Source organism: Tauraco erythrolophus (genome assembly GCF_009769465.1).
Source record: "Tauraco erythrolophus isolate bTauEry1 chromosome 27 unlocalized genomic scaffold, bTauEry1.pri scaffold_49_arrow_ctg1, whole genome shotgun sequence".
Taxonomy (NCBI): domain Eukaryota; kingdom Metazoa; phylum Chordata; class Aves; order Musophagiformes; family Musophagidae; genus Tauraco; species Tauraco erythrolophus.
The window spans coordinates 409767-428609 of NW_028238560.1; the positions used below are offsets into that span (position 1 = coordinate 409767).

The following is an 18843-nucleotide window of genomic DNA, read 5'->3' on the forward strand; positions in this document are numbered from 1 at the left end:
GGGCTGCAGCAGTGCATGGCAGGACAGCACTACCCATCTGCTCAGGAGACCCCATGTCACTGCTAACACCACGCAGGATGCATTAGTGGCAGTACTGGGGTGGGTCCCCTCTTGCTGCAGAGCTCACTCTGTGCCAGGAGCCCCACAGTGCTCCCACCCCAGCTCCTGGCTCCGGACAGGGCCCCGCAGAATTGGAGAGCAGTGGTGTTAGGGCTGTTTCTGAGCGATAAGGTCCCGGATGCAGGTGTACAGGAACACGTACTGGTCCTGCAAAACAGAAAGGGGACGTCTGGAGTCAGGTTTCTGACAGAGACTTCCTGGTTGCAGGACTAACCCTGCAATTTGCCTTAAAAGGTCCTAATTAACTAACAGTGTCTGATGGCAGAGCAGGATTTGCTGTCCTAAGTGGTCCATGTTTTTCCTGTGCCACCAGTGTTGCCCAGAAAGGAAGAATCAGGCCTGGAGCTGTAGTTATACCAAGTTTGTTTCCTCCTGCTTTATCATCCCTATGATGGGCATGAGAGGAACATCCTCATCTGAGCAGGGAGGAATGTCATCTGACTTCCTCAAACTGCCCCAGTGGCCTTTGGATGTGTCATGGTGTTTGCATCCAAAACAAGACCGAAGAGCAACTCCAGTGATGCTGCAGGGAGTAAGTGGGAAGCACTCTGCCCCGCTGGAGTGCACAGAGTCTGGCAGTGACCTGAGGCAGGAGGGAAGACTTCTGGAGTAGGAGTTTCCTTTGATGGTGGTCCCAGTGTACCCGACCAAGGGCTGACAGCAGATCAGGGTAGATCTCTGCAAGCTCTCACAGATAGACAAAAAGATCTGGGTGGATTTAGTATAGTTGCATCATTTCTCTATTTTTAAGATAACCAGAATGATCCATCAGCACCAAATATGGGTCCAGAGGTCTCAAGTCCACTGTGGATTTGACATGAGGTTCTGCTCAAATGCCAGGCTGCTCCGAAATGATGTTAGGCTACAAAACACTCAGGACTGACCACTGCCATGGCAGGGCTCCAGAAAAGGCAAGACATGGGAAAGGTAAACGAGGTTGTACTCTGCACAAAGCTGGAGGGCAGGGCCAGCCTCCAAATGCTGTGGGATGAAGTCACATGGTAGCCAGGAAGCGGGGATTAGGGACACGACAGAGGGGCCTCCAAACAGCTCACTAATGTGCTGGCTAAGCTGCAAGTCACGAGGAGCCTCCTTCCCTGCCGGCGATGGGTTTAGCCCCACTGAAGGGCCGGGAAAGCCACAGATCACACAATGGCTGTGGTTCCAGGTCACCAGAGCATGTTTTCAATGAGCCCAGCCCGATTGTGAAATCTGGAGTGACAGTCCAGGACTGACTTCAGACTGGGCACACTCAATGCTTGGCCAAACGCAAGAGCACATCCCCAGAGACATGCACCATGCTGGAGCTGAAGGTGCTTCAACACCTGGCAGTTATGGGTGGACATTCCCTCAAAGGTTCATCTTTCCCCTCGCTTGGCTACTAACCGCCCCAAAAAATCAGCTGATGCCCCCAGCATGACAGCAGCACGCCCCTGCCAGAGAGAAAGCGGTGCTGGCAAGCTCCCACAGTGATGGAGGAGGCTGGCAGCCACACGGCCCAGCCCTGCCTGCCCTTCACTGGCTGTGCTGGATCAGAGCGACCGCTGCTCAAGGCAAGGTGGGGAGGCAGCTGCCTCTGCGGCCCCCACCAGCGAGGCAGCGGCTTTTGATCGGCACTTGCTGTGCCTTTATGGGCACGCTGTGTCTCCGCGGGCACGCTGTGTCTCCGCTTGGCAAGACCGCTGCTGAAATATAAAGGAGCTCTGAAGCAGGGGCAGCGGATGCCTTGACCTCCTCTGGCACCCACCATGCGCATGGTTCACATTAATTAAGAATGCAATTAGCTGCTTGCAGGTGGCTCTGCAGCTGGGATGCCCTGGAGAGATCTGCCCTAATTCTGCTGTCCCCCGTGGAGCAGGTTTCCAGGGATGCGGAATCAACTCCTTCAGTAGTCGCAGCACATGAAAGCGCTGTCCAGAGGGCATCTGTGCCACCAGCGCTCAGCAGCAGCAGCACGCTGGAGGCCTGCAGGGCTGGGCTGGGCTGGCACAGCATGGCAGGGCATGGCTGCAGCGCTGAAGCCCACAGGGCTGTAGGACAGCTGCAAATGTAGCAGGGTGTCCCAGTGAGCCTCTTCCATGTGGCCCCAGCTCTGGCAGCAGGCAGGGGCTTGGAGCAGGCTCTGGGTGTGGGAAATGCGGGAGGGAAAGGTACCAGACAAGGGGAAACCCAGCAGATTCTGGGTACCCAGGCTGACAGCCATGTCCAGAGGCTGGTGTGAGCAGGCAGGTTGGTCGTATAGGAGGTAACCAATGCTTCCTGCTTTCCAGGGCAGAATAGGAAGAGTGCATTTATCATGAGCTCACATGCAGTTTAACCTATTTTAACTCCATAATTGAGGAGATGGAAAGCCCGTCCCTGGGAAAAGACAGTGCCCTTAGCCCTCAGTGGCTGGCAGAGCCGCAGGCTGGGGAGGAAGCATGGAATAAATCTCTGCATAGTGGCAGGTAGCACCCAGGGAGAGGGTAGCGTACTGCCTGCTGGCGCCAGGTAGCTCAGCATGAATGTCCCGTTCTGCCCAGGCCATCACCCTTCCACCTACCAGAGTCGGGGTCATAAGACGGCAGCTTCTTGTCAGCTGGAGTGTCACTCCGTAGACATCCACGATTCTCTCAGCTTTCATCTGGTGCAACAGGCAATCCAGTGAGATAAGCATCCCCATTTGGCTCATGCCACTGCTGCAAGGGACAAGGGAGGGTCATTGATGCCAGGCCAGGCTGAGCTGAACCTCTTTGGAAGTCAGAAGCCCCATGAGAAAACATGCAGCAACTGTGCACAGTGGGGACAGGGGACTGCGAGCACTGGTCTAGGTGGCAGGGAGGTCTGTGCTGACCAGGGGGGTGGGACCCCAAAGTGCCTGTTGAAGGGGCCTGGAGACCCAGCCTACCCGTGCATCCCTCACTCAAGCCAGCTCTGCCGATGTGCTGGCTGTGTTGGCTCCTGTGGGACTGTGAGCTCTCCCGGCTGCCAGCAAATGAGGACATCAGGGCTGCTCCCACGATCATAGCAGCCAGCCCAGAAATGGCCTGGGCACCTCAGCCCAGGAATGTCTGCTCCATCCACACTTGCCCTTGGCACAGCCCTGTTTGCCCCTACTTCTCATGTGCTTGGCAGAGCACTGACCTCCCAAGCTCAAAGCTTCCCTGGTTCTCACAGACCTACTCTCAACGTGCCCTAAAACCCTAGGGTCCTTGGTGGAAGGCAGAAGCTTGCTGGTGACTATGCCAAGGCACTGTGCAGCCTGGTGGGTACCAGCTCTGGGAGGCTGCCCATGGATGGAGCAGTAATGTGATGTACCTGCAGTGCAGCAGGAGAGGACCAGCTCTCTTCCGGTGGGGCATGCACCGTCTGACAGCAGTGAGGAGCTCCACCAGGCTCTGGATTTCTGGCTGTTTCTTGCTGCTCCAGAGCATGTATAGGAACCGTTGTACCTGTCTCTCCTTTGCTTTCTTCTCCTGGTGAGACATGAAGAGTTGACATGGCTGTTTGGGAGAGATGGGTGAGTGCTGGATGCAAAGGGGTCTCAGCTCTCCAATCCTTAGGTGGTCAGATACTTTCCTGAGCTAACTGCTAGCTTCTGTAAAGCTGTCCAGGCAGTCTCTGCTGGGGCACTGCCCATCACCCGTGCAGTGGGTATGGTGCCTCTGGCAACCTACTTTCCTTCCCCACAGCACCCTGACCTGCCCCTTGAGAGGTAGACTGAGAACTGCGTGGGCCTTTTCAAAGAGGGTCAGAAAGACCTATCAGCAAGGGTGCGGGAAGCCTCTAAGCCTCTCCATGCATCTCCTATGTCCACTCAGCAGATGTTCTTCTGGATGTTGCAATCTAGATTCTCTCCTGCATTTGTGAACTGCTGGCACTCTGCTCTAGCAGCTCAGAAAAGACTCCATGGACCTTTCAGCCATTGCCCCTACAGATCTGTTTGCTAGCAGTGAAGAACATCCCGAGCAGTGGGAGCCAGTCCAGCCCCATCAACACATACGTGTTTCATTTTGAGCTGGATGCATCTCCATCTGGAGACAAGCTTCTCTGTGCCACACTGGATGGTCAGCATCTTTGTGCAAAGACAGTCTCCTTCCACGGGCCAGCACGCCTCACTTGGGACCTGTGCGCAACAGAAAGTTTGGCTTTGTGTTGACAGTTGTCACATTTCACATCAGTCATCACCACAGGGGTCTGTAATGGGGTTGGACCAAAAGGATCCCCAATATCACTCCATGTCAGTTCACCCCCTAGCTCAACCCTGGAGGAGTTTTTAGAAACAACAGCAGATTGCAGCCAGCTTCCCTGTTAACACAGAGTTGCTGAGTAGTGGGAATCTGCTCAGCAAACACTCTTCACCTTGGATGGAGAGGGGCTGGAGCTGCTGTCCTTGGGTGTCATGGAGATGCAGCTTGAAGAGTACCAGCTGAATCCACAGCCATGGACCTCATGATGGGCAGACAGAACCTGTCTCCCACTACAAGCAGTGAGAGCACTTTGACACAGGAAAGGTTCAGCTTTAGCCAAGCTGGATCAGGAGGCAGTGACAAGAGTTCAAGTTTTGGAGCTGTGCTAGGTTCCAGCTCCATTAAACAGATCCCTGCTCTGCCTTACCTCTCCCTTCTCCTGCCACGGAAGAAGTGTTAGGATGGTGTGAACATCCTGTTCCCACACCAGGGTCCAGAAGTCCTCCATGGTCAACTTGTCAGGCCCCTGGACAGCCAGATACTCCCTATTGGAGCTGCAGCCCTGGGTAAGGAACAAGAACGTCACTCTCCTGCTGGAGAGGGTGGCACAGGTACCCCATCAGCCCTGGCAGCTGTGGGAGAGGCCAGGAAAAGAGGGACACTCAGCCAATCAGGAAGCAAAGAGAGACGAGAAAGCACCAGGGAAGGGAAGTGAGGACAGCCCAAACTGGGCAGGAATACACATCTTCAGTTCCCACATTCCCCTCTTGTCCACACAGGATCACTGTGGCAGTGACTGGAGCAGTGCAGAAACCAGGCTGCAGGGAGCAGGGGCAAGGTGAGGAAGGGGGAGTGTCACCTGCTGCCTGTGAGACCCAGGCACAGGGGTGGGCACTGCTACTGGGGGTACAACTCACCGGGACATGCCACACCTGCAGGAGACCTGAGAAAGGGCCCTGTTCCAGCAAGGAAAACTTCACTCTGGAGCGATCATCTGCAAAACATGTGGGAAGTGGGGGAATCTAGGGCAGCCTTGTGCTCAGAAAGCTCCTGCAGACTGACCGCCAGACATCACATAGCCACACAAATCCAACCCCCCATTCACCATTTCTCTGCAAAGGTGCTCCCCTCAGCAGTGCTCCTCTCTAGCTCAGGGATGTTGGTTCCCAAAAGACAGGTCTCGATCCCAATCTCCTGCTCAAATTAGATATGTGCCGTGCAAGTTGCTCAGTGTCTTAGCCAAAGGAGATCTGTATATCTCCAAGGACAGAGAGCCTTCAGATGCTCTGGGCCCCTGTTCCAGTGTCTGGCCACCTTCATGGCAATTCATTTTTCCTTGTACTGAGTGGATTACTCTTCCAAATCATCCTCATTCCCTCTTGTCCTTCCATAGTGCACCTCTGAGAGGACTCTACATTTCCCCTGTGCCCTCCCAGCAGGTAGTTGAAGATAGCAATGAGATCTCCCCTTTGTTTTCTCTCCTCCAGGCTGAACAAACCCACCTATCTCAGTACCACACATCATGTGCTTCACCTTGAAACACGTTGGTAGTCTTCTGATAGACTCACTGCAGTGTGTTAAAATATTTTCTTGTACTGTGGAGCACTGCCCCTGGTCCAGCCTGGCTCCACGCAGGTACAGGAAGGAAGAGGCTGCAAGGTGTCACAGCACTTACATGGAAGGATGCTGGAAGAGGGCCCTGTCTGCTGGTTGCCTGAAGATGATGTTGCAGAGCTGGCTTCTTCCTTGACAACCTCTAGGAGGGTCTGCCAGAGTGAGAGAGAGTGGAGGAAGCAGTGAGTGGGGAAGGGTCAGGAGGAGCAGGAGGAACTGAGGACTCCTGAGGATGCCTGGCCTTGGCAGAGGGGTGGTTATAGCCGCGTATACAGAAGCCTTGGCAGAGGGGTGGTTATAGCCGCGTATACAGAAGCCTTAGCAGGGGTGCTATGTGACCACCTCTGGAGGTGGGCTGCCAGGTCTGCTCCGCACTGCCAGGAGACGGCTGCATCTCTCTATAGGACAATGGTGTTCAGGCAGGTCCCTACCCTGCATAGGATCTGGGAAGGAGTGTGTTGTTGACAGACCTTGATCAGTGCAGGATGCACAAGGGAGCTATGTGCCTGGGGACGCAATGCCATGGAGGGGGGACACTGCCAGGACAGCCAGGCATGTGGCAAGTGGGGCACGGGACCCACTCAGGAGGCACTTACTTCGTGTCCCCCAGCCTGACCAGGTGCAATTGCTTCCCAGGTCACCCCAGCACATATGGCCAAGGCAGCAATCCCTGCACCCTGCCCAGGACAGCTCTCACCTCGTACTCCCTCAGGAAGCCCACATGGGACTTGGCTGCCTTCCGGGTGTAGTGCTGAGCAAAGTTTTTCAGCGGGATGGGGCAGGACCTGGGGAGAGAAACTGGGGGTAAGGGCGAGCTCGAGCAAACTCAGCAGCATCCAGGCTGTGTCTGCAGTAGGTGGACAGGGCTGTGAGCAGACCTTCACCTCTCAAATGCCAGGACCTTCGCAGGTCCCCAGTCCACCTCTGGACTGCGCCAACCTGCTCTCCCCTAGACAAAGGTAGATCTCAGGTGTGGCACAGCCCAGGGCCAATTCCCGAGATGCAGTAAGGACAAGGGCATCGTGTTCTGTGTGAGGGAGGTGACAATTTGACCATAAAGATAGATATGTGACCTCCAGATGCAGCCTCAGAGACAATGAGGTAGGTGGGCAAAACCATGCCCAGCCTGATCCTGCTCTCTCCTTTTGGCCTCCATTGGAAGGGACATCCCAAGACCACCTAGCTGCCATGAGCCCCTCCGGTTTGAACCTGTCTCTAGGGCATTCCTGTGGGTTGGGAAGCAAGAGGCTGATTGAAATGCCTTTCCTGGGACAGCTCTGCAACTCTTTGGCATTGGTGTAGCCCAGGAGACTAGCACTGGAGGAAAGGAGGATGTGCTCCTCCAAGCCTTCCCAGTGTGTCCAGTTCTAGTTCTGGGCTGAGGTCCCTATGCTGCATGGAACAAGCAGCCCTGGGCTGACCCCCCCATGGGACAGCTGGCTGGGCTTCCCTGTCCTTCTGTCCTGGAGCCAAGGCTCAAGCTGAGGTCAGGATCCCAGCTTGCCACCTGAAGGGTCTGTGGATGAGGGTATGTGGAGCGGCAGGCAAAACACAGCAGGCCCTTACCTCTCTGTCCCTGATAAACCCAGGAGTGGTTCCTCCAAGATCTTGTCAGGATACAGCTGTGCAGGAAAATATACTGGGACTGGAAGGCAAAGGCAGACAGCAAGGTAGAGTATTGCATCATGCAGACAGCATGCAAGGGCAGGTATGGCACTGCCTAATGGGCAGAGGGTGTCCTACATGCACGCCCCAAAAGCCCCACATCCATGCCCAAAAGGCCTTGGAATCTTCAATCTCAGAGCCCCTGGCTTCCTCCACTGGGTCAGCCTGTCTATCCTGAAGGGTAATACTGACACTTTGTCCCCACTCTGAGTACTAGAAATATTAGATTGCCTGCAGTGCACCACAGGCCAACAACATGGGGTGCTGAACTGCCTGCAAAGGGCCTGATCCTGTTCCTAGGTGCTCTGGTGTGTTGCTGAGCCTCCTGGGAGGGCTCTGAGACTATGCTGCTGTGGGTCTGGCAGGGCATGAAGCTGCTGGAGACCTCCACAGAAGAGCAATTTCCACTCCAGCTGAGCTGCTGCTTTGAGCAGCACTGTGACAGTGTCAGGTTGGGGACTAGCCTGAGGGTGCTGGGGCTGGCCAGCCAGCTAATCTGTCCGCCAGCCTGGCTCGCTTTTACACCATGGAGCAAGAGGCCTGGGGGAAGAGGGCACAGAGGTCTTACCAGTGTCTGAATCATCAGGTAACGGTTCATTCGCAGGGAGTAAACAACACCAAACGTGTCCACCACCTTCTCCTGCTTCATCTGCTGCAGCAGCCGGTCCAGGGCAATGAAGGTGCCAGTGCGGCCCACCCCAGCGCTGAGTGCACAGGCAGCAAGGGTTAACTGTTGCTTGACTCCACAGCTGATGGCTCCTCTCCTGCTGCTAGACATGGCTTCCAGATTGCTAAGTCCTGGAGTACTGGTCCCAGCACCCCAGGGCACTGCTCCCAGCACAGCATGGGGCTGAGGGAGCCATTCAGACTGCCTTGAGTCAGTCTCTCTTGACCTCAGCTGACCATCCCCAGCTGCCCCATCCCCTGGGACTGGGGGACAGGCTGCAAGCAGACCTGTAATCCCTAACGCCCAAGCAGGAGACTCTCTACTGACCAGCTGTGTCTCCCAGGTGCTGGTTTCCCTCCCAGTTTGTGCACAAGCAGTACCCTTGTCCCCATGCCCTCTCCCATCATCCCCTGCCGTTCCTGAGAACAGAGCCTCACCTGCAGTGCACAAGGGTTGGTCCCGCGTCCTTGGTGCTCCGGATGTGCTCCCGGACCAGCTCTCTGAAGGTCAGAATAGAAGTCGTGGACTCCGGGATCCCATGATCGGGCCATGCTGTGTAGTGCAGGTGGGACACGAGCCGCTCTGCCTGGAGACCCTCCTGGCAGAGGGATATTGGTGATCAGCACGCAGCCCACTGGTACAGGGGCATGCATGCACACCGCAGCCCTTGGAGCACTTGGGCACTTGGAGACACCTGGCTCAGCTGCAGGGAACAGACAACACCAGGTCTGCTGCACTGCCTGGTGGCTCCTGCTCCCCTGTTCTCCCCCATAGTCCCTTGCCATGGTGAGACACATGGAGGTGGCAAGGAGGAGACCTGCCTTTGACTGGCAGGGAGTGCACCTTTGAAGCTGCAGGTTGTGTCTCAGTGCAGGGACATGGAAAGGAGAGAGCAAGGGTGGATAGCATGAGTGACATATGTTGACAGTGACAGACTGCTCTGGAGGTGACTGGGTCTTTGAAACCTGCTTATTGCAGGGAAAGGAAATTATGCCACCACCATAAAGCAGAAACACCACTGCATCCCATGCAAACCCCCAACCCTTGACAGGTCCCTGAGTCCATCTTCTTGAGTCCTTACTCACATGCCACAGTTTGAACTCACGCATGGTCCACTCGTCAGAGCTGCTCTGCATCAGCAAGTGCACCCGTACCTGCCCATAGGAGGCTGAGGCAGATTCGGATGGCCAGTAATGATCACAGAGGACCTAGAGCACAGGCAAGATAGGGTCCCAGTGAGGCCAGTGAGTGCACTAGTCCCACTGAGTGACCTCCTGGCTCCCTGGAGCACCTGGAAAGCAGAAGCTGTGTGGGGAGCCAGGGCAGATCTTGGGGCGCAGGGTAGCGGTGCTTCCCCTTCCCACCAGGAGCTTTGCACAGCACTCCCCCACCTCCCTTTTGTTTGTATCTCAGCCTCCTGCAGAGAAAAGGACCTGTGTGGGTCTCATAATCCCTGGAGACTGGAAGAACAGTCCACATGAAGTGTCTCATCCAGAGGCAAGCGACAATTTCAGATGCTGCAGAAATATCTGAGGGTGATGGGCATGGTTCCAGCTAAGCTCCACTTCTGCCCCTTCCTACCTCAAGCTAACACTGAGTTGCACACATCAGCCTCTGTTCCCTGCAAACTGCCTGTCCGGTAAGCTGTGTGGCCTGTGCTCACCCTGAAGCCACATCTGAGCAGGGGTTGGCGGAGGGCACAAACTCAGCCCTGCGCTCAGCTCACATGACCAGGTCTAGGCTTGGCTGGGGCTGGCACGTGGAAGCCCAGCAGTGCCAAACTACCCCCCCATGCCAACCTACCCGCCCATTCTCCATGCACACTGTCAGCATGATGATGTTGCAGACGTTCTGCTCCCACACCAGTCTCCAGAAGTCCTCTATCGTTTTCTTCAGGGGCCCCTGGGTGGCAATGAACTCCTGCTGGGATGTATAGCCCTGAGCAAGAGGCAGACAGGAGGAGTTGGCAAGTTGCCGACACAGGCGGATCCTGCCCTGGGACGGACTCAGTGCCTGGTCTGCTTTGTGGTAGGGGGAAAAAATGCCCATTGCCCTTAGTCCGTGTGGGCACAGCTCCCAGGCAGCTGATCTCAGAAGCAGCTGATTTCACAGGAAGCACATGCTGCCCAGCACATGCTCTCTACATATTTGGATTAAAGACATGACCCTTGCTGTTCCCTCCAAGCAGTTCCTCACTCAGACTAACCAGGGAAAGACAGATCTGGGTCTTTCTCATGTTCCCCACTCATTGCTGGAGGTAGGGTGAGCATGCAAGGTCTCGGGCTGCTTCTTTGCCTTCGTCCCTTTCGACACACACATGCCCCGCGGATCCACACACCCATGCGTGCATGCTGTGTGCCCTGCCTGTTACCTGGGAAAATCTCCCGGATCGGGGATATGGGCACAGCTCCAAGGTTGTTCAAATGCAGCTGCACAGACCAGAAGGAGAAAGAGCAGACAGACAGATGGGGCAGTAAGCTGGGAGAGGATGGGAAGAGGATAGTCCTTAAGAAGAAAGCAGAAAGCCTTGCCAGTCTACCCACGCTCACACCTCTGCATTCATAGCACTTGCCATCTGACGATCTCCATCAAGCCCTGCTAATGGGCAACTACGCACCTCTGCCTGACCCCCAACTCTTTGCCAGTCTGTGCCAGCTGTGGCTTCAGTGGCAGCTCTTGTCCACCAGCCCTCACAACCCCAACCCAGGCACAGTTTCTCTGATGGTGCCCCATGGCCGCGTCTCTGTGGTGAAGGCAAGTGGGCACTCACAGGCATGAAGTTGGCATTGATGTAGTCTGAGTGTGGATCCTCTCCGAGTTGGCTCAGCTTGACCCGAGAGTGATCATCTGAAAGAGACCAGATACACATGATCCCCCAAGGCAACCCTTCATCAAGACATGGCCATCTCCTCTTCAGCTGGGTAACACGTCAGGAGAAGCCCCAGCAGCTCCGCTAGCTCCACATACACAGCCAGCAGTGAGGCTCTGTTCTTGGCCAGGCACCTTCTCCATGGAGAGGTGAGGATTGCCTGCCAGCTGGGTTAGCAGCGGGCTAAGAAAGCAGAGCTGGCATCATGAGGCTCATCAGAGAAGCTCCCTTTGGCTCCAGCTGGGACCCATCTCTCAGCTCACCCAGCACCTGCCCAGCAGCCTTCTGCAGGAGCTGAGGAGGATGGTGGCTCATCCCTGGCTCAGTCCTTAAGCTTTGAGTCTCCAGCAGGAAAATGGAAACTGCGGCCCATTTCAAGACTCCTTCTTCCAGGAGAAGTGCCAGGCACTGTGAACCCTGCAACCATGTAAGGTGAGCCCATCCCTGTGCACTGCAGTGTGAGCTCCCACCCTGGATGCTGGGGTGAGGAGGGAGGAAGCAGCACTTACAGGGCAGCACATGGGGATATCTGTTCTTGGAGACATTCGCTGGTAGCTCAGCCTCCACTTTCAGCTGCTCCTTCCCAACTTCCTTCAGCTCCTGTAGGACAGGAGAGAAGATAAGCACAAATTAGGGATTTGAACAGACTGGATCGTTGGGCTGAGGCCAATGGCATGAGCTTTAATAAGGCCAAGGTCAGAGTCCTTCACTTGGGGTATAAAAACCCCAAGCATCGCTATAGGCTCGGGGAAGAGTGGCTGGAGAGCTGCCTGGTGGAGAAGGACCTGGGGGTGTTGGTTGACTACCGGCTTGATATGAGCCAGCAGTGTGCCCAGGTGGCCAAAAAGGCCAATGGGATACTGGCGTGTATCAAGAATAGTGTGACCAGCAGGAGCAGGGAAGTGATCCTGCCCCTGTACTCGGCACTGGTGAGGCCGCACCTGGAATATTGTGCCCAGTTTTGGGCCCCTCGCTTTAAGAGAGATATTGAGCTCCTGGAGCGGGTCCAGAGAAGGGCGACTAAACTGGTCAAGGGCTGGAAAATAAAACTTATGAGGAGCGGCTGAGGGAGTTGGGGCTGTTTAGCCTGGAGAAGAGGAGGCTGAGGGGAGACCTGATTACGGCCTATAAATACTTGAGAAAAGATGGTGGGGAGGTGGGGGAAGGGCTCTTTACATTAGTGATGGGTGATAGAACAAGAGGAAATGGGCATAAGCTTAGTCAGGGGAGATTCAGGTTGGATGTTAGAAGTATTCTTCTCTGAAAGGGCTGTCAGCCACTGGAATAGGCTGCCCAGGGAGGTGGTTGAGTCCCCCATCCCTGGATGTGTTTAAGAATAGGGTGGATGATCTACTTGAGGATATGGTTTAATGGGGATTAGGGATGGTTGGACTCGATGATCTCTAAGGTCTTTTCCAACCTAGAAATCTATGAATCTATGAAATGTCTCTCTGGAGAGCTCCTGGACAACCCAGCCCCTGCTCATGGCCAATGGCTCTGTCTGGTGGTTCAAGAGGGTCACCCACGCACAGGGAACTGCTCTGCTCCTCCCTCAGTATGGCCCGTGAACTCTGAGCCATAGGTGGCTTTTCCCAGTGCCTTTTCTAACAGCATTGTTTGTATTTAAAAGAAAACAAGTCCAAGAACAAGTATTGAGGAAAAAAATACGTCTCAGAATCGGGCAAGAAGCTCAGTGCTGAGAAAACAGAAGCATCTTGTGCTGCAAAAACAGAAATATCTTGTGCTGCTTCTGCCTCTGTCCTCACTCAGAAGGCCAGAAGGGTGATCTGTGGAGGGTCTGTAATTGCTGACGGGACTTCCAAAGGTGCTGGCAGCAGAACAATTCAGAGCCTGCAGATGTTGGCAGTGGGAGCTAGGGAAGGTAGCTTGAGGTGGATTTCACAGCCTGGCTCTGAGAGTGCTCCTTGACCTTCCTTTGGCTGCAGGCTCTTTTCTAACACTGTCAAGGTGGATCTCAATGCAATACCACTCAGCATCTTCGACTCCAGTCCAGACCTGGGGCCTTTACTTTTGTCCACACCGCAGCTCACGGACAGTGCTAGTTCACCTCATGCCACAGACAACATGTGTTTCTACCAGAACTTGAACAAAATGGGTTTTGTGCAAGGAATCGCCTGATCACTTGGTCCATCCAATCTTTGGCCTCCAAGCCTGTCTAGTAGGGTGACTGGATTGCTAGAGAGTTGGTTTACTGTCCTGAAGATGAGGAATCCATACGCTGGGGCATGACCTATCTAGAGGGGAAATCAAGTCTCATCCCTAGCAGGAGTCTCATCTCACCTCAAACTCTTGGAAAAAAGCGTGATTAGCACTTGCTGTCTTCATCTCATAGTACTGCTTGAAGTCTGTATGGGAATTGGCCGATGGACATTTCTGTGTGAAATGAATTCCAGAGGAAAAACTTGCCTTAGCTTTTGGGAGGTCTGGCAGGCCAGTCAGGTGGCCAACAAGACAGCCCAGCCTTGAGACCTGCAGGTACCTGGATGCACACACAGAGGGATGGTTTATAGCCCACATCATTGCCCATGGAAGCAGGTCCAACAGAGCATTGTTTAAATATGGGAGGGATTTTCAGGATGATAAGGATATTCTCCTACTGCAGAAGCCTTGCAGAGGAGGTGTGGACAACTCATGGAATTAGAATGGAGCTGGGCAATAAATATTGAACATGAGAAAGCCTAAGATTTAAAAAATAACTGAAGGAGAGGAAATAGAGTTGGATTTCTCCTCGTCAAAGCATGAGAAAGGAAATAGGTGAAGTACTCTGGGACCTGCAGTGGGGACACGCAGAGAAAGAAGACTCCAGCACTCACCTGAAGCTGTAGGTCACACATTTCCTGGGGCAGGCTGCTCTTCTTGGTTCTAGAATCAAAGCATGGGAGATGGTACTCTTCCCTGCAGTACAGGGACAGATGCTGTGAGCGTATTGTGTACTGCTGGCTCATGGAATGCTTGTGAGCAGACAGCTCACATCAGGCACACTGCCTCGCACACGTGTTAGCGTTCTGTGCATTAATTGCACACAGGCAGCTCCCCTCTTGATTCTGTGCTTGCCAGGCACATTCCACTAGCAAGTGTTGTAGCTTGCCTAATCTCTTTTTATACCCTCTCACTGCTCTTCCTCCTGGCCTGGTACTGAAGGTTGGGTTTCTCAGCCTGCACCACTGGGCAGGGGATGGTCATCCTCACCTCTTTGCTCTGAGCTGTTTCCAGTAGATCAAAGCAAAATAGCTGCAAGTGTCAAGAGAAATCCCACAAGGATTCCAGCAATTACTGGCATCGAGAGTGGAGTTGCGTCTCTACCAGATCCAGCAGCTGCACAGAAGAACAGAAGAGACAGAATGGACAGAAGTAAGAATAAATGTCTACATTTACTCAATTTATTGTATTTGCTACAGCCTATGATCTCCCTCTGGCTTGCCATTGTCAGTTGTTAATTATCTCTAACCTACATAGCCAGGTAGGGAAGATGGCATTCTCCATCTTACCTGAGAACATGGTGAACGTCACTGCAGGGGCTACGGGGTCGTATTTGGTGAAGGCAGCGATGCTGAACCTAGGGCAAAGCAGAGTCCCGCCATCAGGGGCAGTCTGAACTGAGCACAGCACCCATGCAGCCAGCAGCAGGGAGACCCAAGGGAACACAATAGCTGCCTCTGTTTTGAACGCTGTATTGGAAGAAGCTGGTTTTCTGGTAGGGATTTAGGGCATGTGTGAAATGTCATTTCCTCCCTCTTCTGCCTCTTGGACAAGTTTGTTGTACTTGGGAGAACATGAGAAAATGTTCAGAAAGCACGAATGGGAAACAGCTCTCCTCCGAAGGGTTATTTGCAGAGACAAGTAGTAAATTTCTGTTCTCTTCTAGGACACAAATTGGGAAAGGCAACACTAAGCAGAGAAAACCAAGCTGGGTTGAGTCACTGTCTTAGTTCATGTCAACCCATTAACTGGAACTTCTTGAAAGCGTTGAGCCAAGGTAGCTGTTTGAAACGGGGGCACCTCAGCTGAGAGGGCTGAGCCTCAACCCAGACCCTTCCTTATGCACACAGAAGTGGCTGGTGCGTCCTCTTCCCTGTGGAGATCTGCCCTATGTCCTCCTCCCGGCAGTGTACACACCAAGCCTCGCAGCTCCCTACAGAGATGACTTCTTTCTGAGCAGGTAACTTGGAAGGGCAGGTTGTCTTGTGCCCTGAATGCTAGCTAAGGCTTTCAAACATAGCTTTGGACTTTAGCAGCCAAGAGTTTATGGAGCCTAGTGTGAGACCCCTCTGGCAGCACCCCAGACCCAGCTGCCAGAGCAAAGACCTCTTTGGAAACGGCGTGCCGATGCCGTGGCATGAGAGATAAGGGCTTGTAGGTAAGTAACTCACTGAAAGATAGAAAACAAGAGCTGGCTTTCGGAGTGGAGATGAGCTGCCAGAGGTGTCTGCTTTTCATCACTACTAACAATTAACTAGGAAGCCCTCACAGTGTACTGAGGATACATGTCCTTCAGGGCAGCTGAAAGGAAAGCGAGCTGTGAAGAGGTGCAAAGGGATCTTCTAGTCTTGAGTAACTGGACAGTTAAGTACATGCAATTGATTCATGGTAGGTGGTCTAATGACAGCCTGATGGCTCTGAATTAGCTGCTATCACTAGTCAGCCACCCCTTCTGTAAGTTTCTTCAAATTGAAATGGGATGACATTCCGGATTCTGGGGGAATCCTTTGTCAAAGGACGCCTGGGAAGAGGGTCCCTGTTTGATGAAATTGTGAGCTGCTAAATTAGCAGAGGACTGACTAAAGATATGGTTCTTTGTTTGTAGTAGAAAACCTGGTTTACCACCAACTACTTTAAAGGTACCCGATAACAAAATATGTGTGCTTGTACCTTCATGTTCCTAGATTCTATTTACTGCCAAATAAGACTCTGAATTTATGAATATTGTGACCTGTGTGTGTGTCTCATGGGGAACCTGAACCTTAGCCTGTGCATTTGCTACCCTTGACCTTTGAGACCCCAATTGTGTAGGCACCACTTGAAATAATGTTTCCAAATCAGTTTCATTTTTGTATTCTCTGAGTCTGAGTTACAAGCAAAATCCCTACAAATAACAGCATCCATTTTAGTTCTTAACCCGGAGGTGGACAACTGCCCAGCTCCCAAGGCAACACTTGCAGCCCTTGTCGGCCTCAGCTCTCATTTCTGCTCTCGCTCTCCCTGCCCACTGACACTCTCTAATATTCTCCTCCAACTCTGCTTTGTGGAGCAGACCCTGGGGTCCACTGCCGGGGGCCTGAGGAGTACAAGGGTGAGGTGACATCCTGGGAGCTGTGACACCTTGCAGGGACACATGCAGTCTCTTTTCTCCTCCAGCCTCTTCCCCTCAGGAGGGATATTGACATCTCTCACCTGTACTGTTCGTTGGCTTTCAGCTTCCCGTTGCACATTGCCCTGGAATGGCCACACTCCTCTGTTCCCACTGGCACTCGCCAGGTTTCGGGGGAGCTCCTGGGGCTCGAATGGAAGGGATTGGGGATTAGCACCGCCAGGTAGGAGTCCTCTGTTCCATAGTAGTGGTCATACCATGTGCTGGACATGATTTCCTGGGTGGGCCTCAGCACTGAAGGGGAATGTACAAGGTGACAGTGGTAGTCCCAAAGTGACATCCGGGGGACCTGCTGCCCTCCAGGAAGCCGGTGCAGATCAGGATGTGCAGGGGCACTTACATGAATCATTAGTGGTAGCAATGACACCGTAATACTCAATCTGACCATTCTCCTCGCTGAACAGGTCGGATGAAATGATAACCGTGGAGCTGGCCTCCACCTGGAAGACGTCTGCTCGCAGGGGGGGAGGCAAGGCTGGAGAAGGAACCAGCAAGCATAGCTTGTTAGTGTGTTCCTGCTCCCACAGACCCACCACACGTTGCTCAGCCTGACTGGTCCCAGCATCACTGCCCAGAGCGCTGACTCATTGCAGTTCAGTGCAGGACCACAGGCATCTGACAGTCCCCAGGTTTAATTAGCAACACTGGACGTCTTCTCCTGGGGTCTGTGGCAAGGCTGTGGGAAAGAAGGGGACTCACCCTCCACTGTTGTGTTGCAAAGCAGAGTCACAGCCTGGCTCCTCATTGTGTTCATGCCTACTGCGCTCACAATGATTCGGTACGACGAGTTTGGCCTCAGCCCCTCCAGACTGACCTCGCTCATAGGGATGCTCGTGACAATCTTGGAGGTGGGGGGTCCATCAGAGAATCTCTCTATCACCACCTCATAAGCCTCCACATCTCCAGGAGAGCTGGTCCAGTTCAAGTAAAGGCTCCTTGGCTTTGGTAGGCATTGCACATCCTTCACCGGGTTCGGCTCTGCAAAGGAGATACAGCAGGCTCCAAACTTACTGGATCAGAGAAATCCCAACCTCAGGCCACACGTCAGCCTGGAGCCACTATGATCCTCTGCTGCCTGTCCCTAGGTCAATGGGAGAGGAGCAGAGCTGGACATCTGCAACTGGGGAGCCTTCAGTGCCAAGGGCCACAGGACAAGGCGAACAGGTCAGGGCCTGAGCAGATGTCTTATAGGAGAAGCAGACCAATGCAGAGTCCGCTTTGCTTCATGGGATGGTGGGAAACCTCTGTGAAGGGGCTAGCTTAGAGATCTGATGGCTACCATAGAGTCATCTTGCTGGTTTTCCTTATCTCCCACCATGAAGACTTCCCACACTTTTGTTGACCCCCAAGGCCTGATCCAGTCTTGAGGCCAGCCATGTGTTTCTCCCCCTTCCAGCCTGCGCTCCCCCCATTCCCACGGCAGCGCATACCCACCCATGGGCACTGCCAAGGGTTTGGTGCTGCTCCAGTAGGGCCCAGCCACGCAGCTCAAGGAGACAGAGTAGTTCCTCCCTGGTATCAGCCCCTGAAGAAGGTGCTGGACTTGCCCTCTGTTGAGAGAGTGCTGCCAGGGTAGTGTGCTATTCCTGGGATCCCGCAGCCACAGTTGGCAGTTGTCCTGCTGTCCAGAGTCACTGTCCCAGGAGATGAGCATCGTGTTGTTCCCTTCAGTCACCGCAGAGAGATTTTTGGGAACTGAAGGGGCTACAATGAAAACCACATCAGGGAAGGGTTACTGGCATGTCAGACCCTCTCTTCCATCCTGTAGAGATACAAGCAGAAGATGAGTAATATGCAAGGAAACTTTATGTGTTCAGTGATTTCTGCCGCTGCTGGCTGCCACTACCAGAAATTACTTTCAAATGGCAACTGGAGGACATGCAGAGTGAGGAGCATGAGGAGATGGGTTCTTCCTCCTGCTAATTAGCACGTTTCATTAGAGACCTGCCTGAAGGGCCCTGCACATGACTCCCAGCACGCTGCCAGGGCTGGCTGAGTGTGGGAGCAGAGACCTCTGGATTCCCCAAGCAAAGTGCAGGGACTGTGGGGACAAGCACATGAAAAGGCTTATTGTGCTTATCTGCAATTTTCACATTCCTTAAAAAAAAGAAAAAAAAACCCCAGCCTCCCTTTATTCCTCATGCCAGGAATTTTCTGAGTGCCTAGGAGAAAGGCAGCAGGGATGGTAGAGTGTCCCCCCTTGGCTAAAAGGCCTCGTGATCTCCCAAGCTGTGGGTGTCCTCTACCAGAGAAGCACTGTTGCCACAGGATCCCTTGCTCTTTGTTCAGTCACCCATGGCTGGAGGAGCCAGCTTGTGTGAGCATCAGGGTTGTCAGCTGGAGGTCTGCC

The 18843-nt window shown here is 53.7% G+C and overlaps 1 protein-coding gene across 1 annotated transcript in view; it reads right to left on the minus strand.

Moving 5' to 3' along the window:
• Positions 1-207: 207 nt before the first annotated feature.
• The window catches only part of LOC104378338 (receptor-type tyrosine-protein phosphatase V-like), a 35012-nt gene continuing 16376 nt past the window's right edge, over positions 208-18843 (minus strand). The window contains 27 exon segments of the mRNA XM_086630317.1: positions 208-267; positions 2663-2798; positions 3418-3575; positions 4103-4225; positions 4717-4851; positions 5207-5283; positions 5965-6055; positions 6601-6688; positions 7470-7518; positions 7521-7548; positions 8137-8272; positions 8673-8833; positions 9321-9443; positions 10039-10173; positions 11006-11082; positions 11614-11704; positions 13406-13470; positions 13473-13498; positions 13939-13955; positions 13957-13987; positions 14315-14354; positions 14357-14440; positions 14614-14681; positions 16517-16727; positions 16834-16968; positions 17193-17471; positions 17928-18197. Coding sequence (XP_086486443.1) covers positions 208-267; positions 2663-2798; positions 3418-3575; positions 4103-4225; positions 4717-4851; positions 5207-5283; positions 5965-6055; positions 6601-6688; positions 7470-7518; positions 7521-7548; positions 8137-8272; positions 8673-8833; positions 9321-9443; positions 10039-10173; positions 11006-11082; positions 11614-11704; positions 13406-13470; positions 13473-13498; positions 13939-13955; positions 13957-13987; positions 14315-14354; positions 14357-14440; positions 14614-14681; positions 16517-16727; positions 16834-16968; positions 17193-17471; positions 17928-18197 — 2894 coding nt within the window.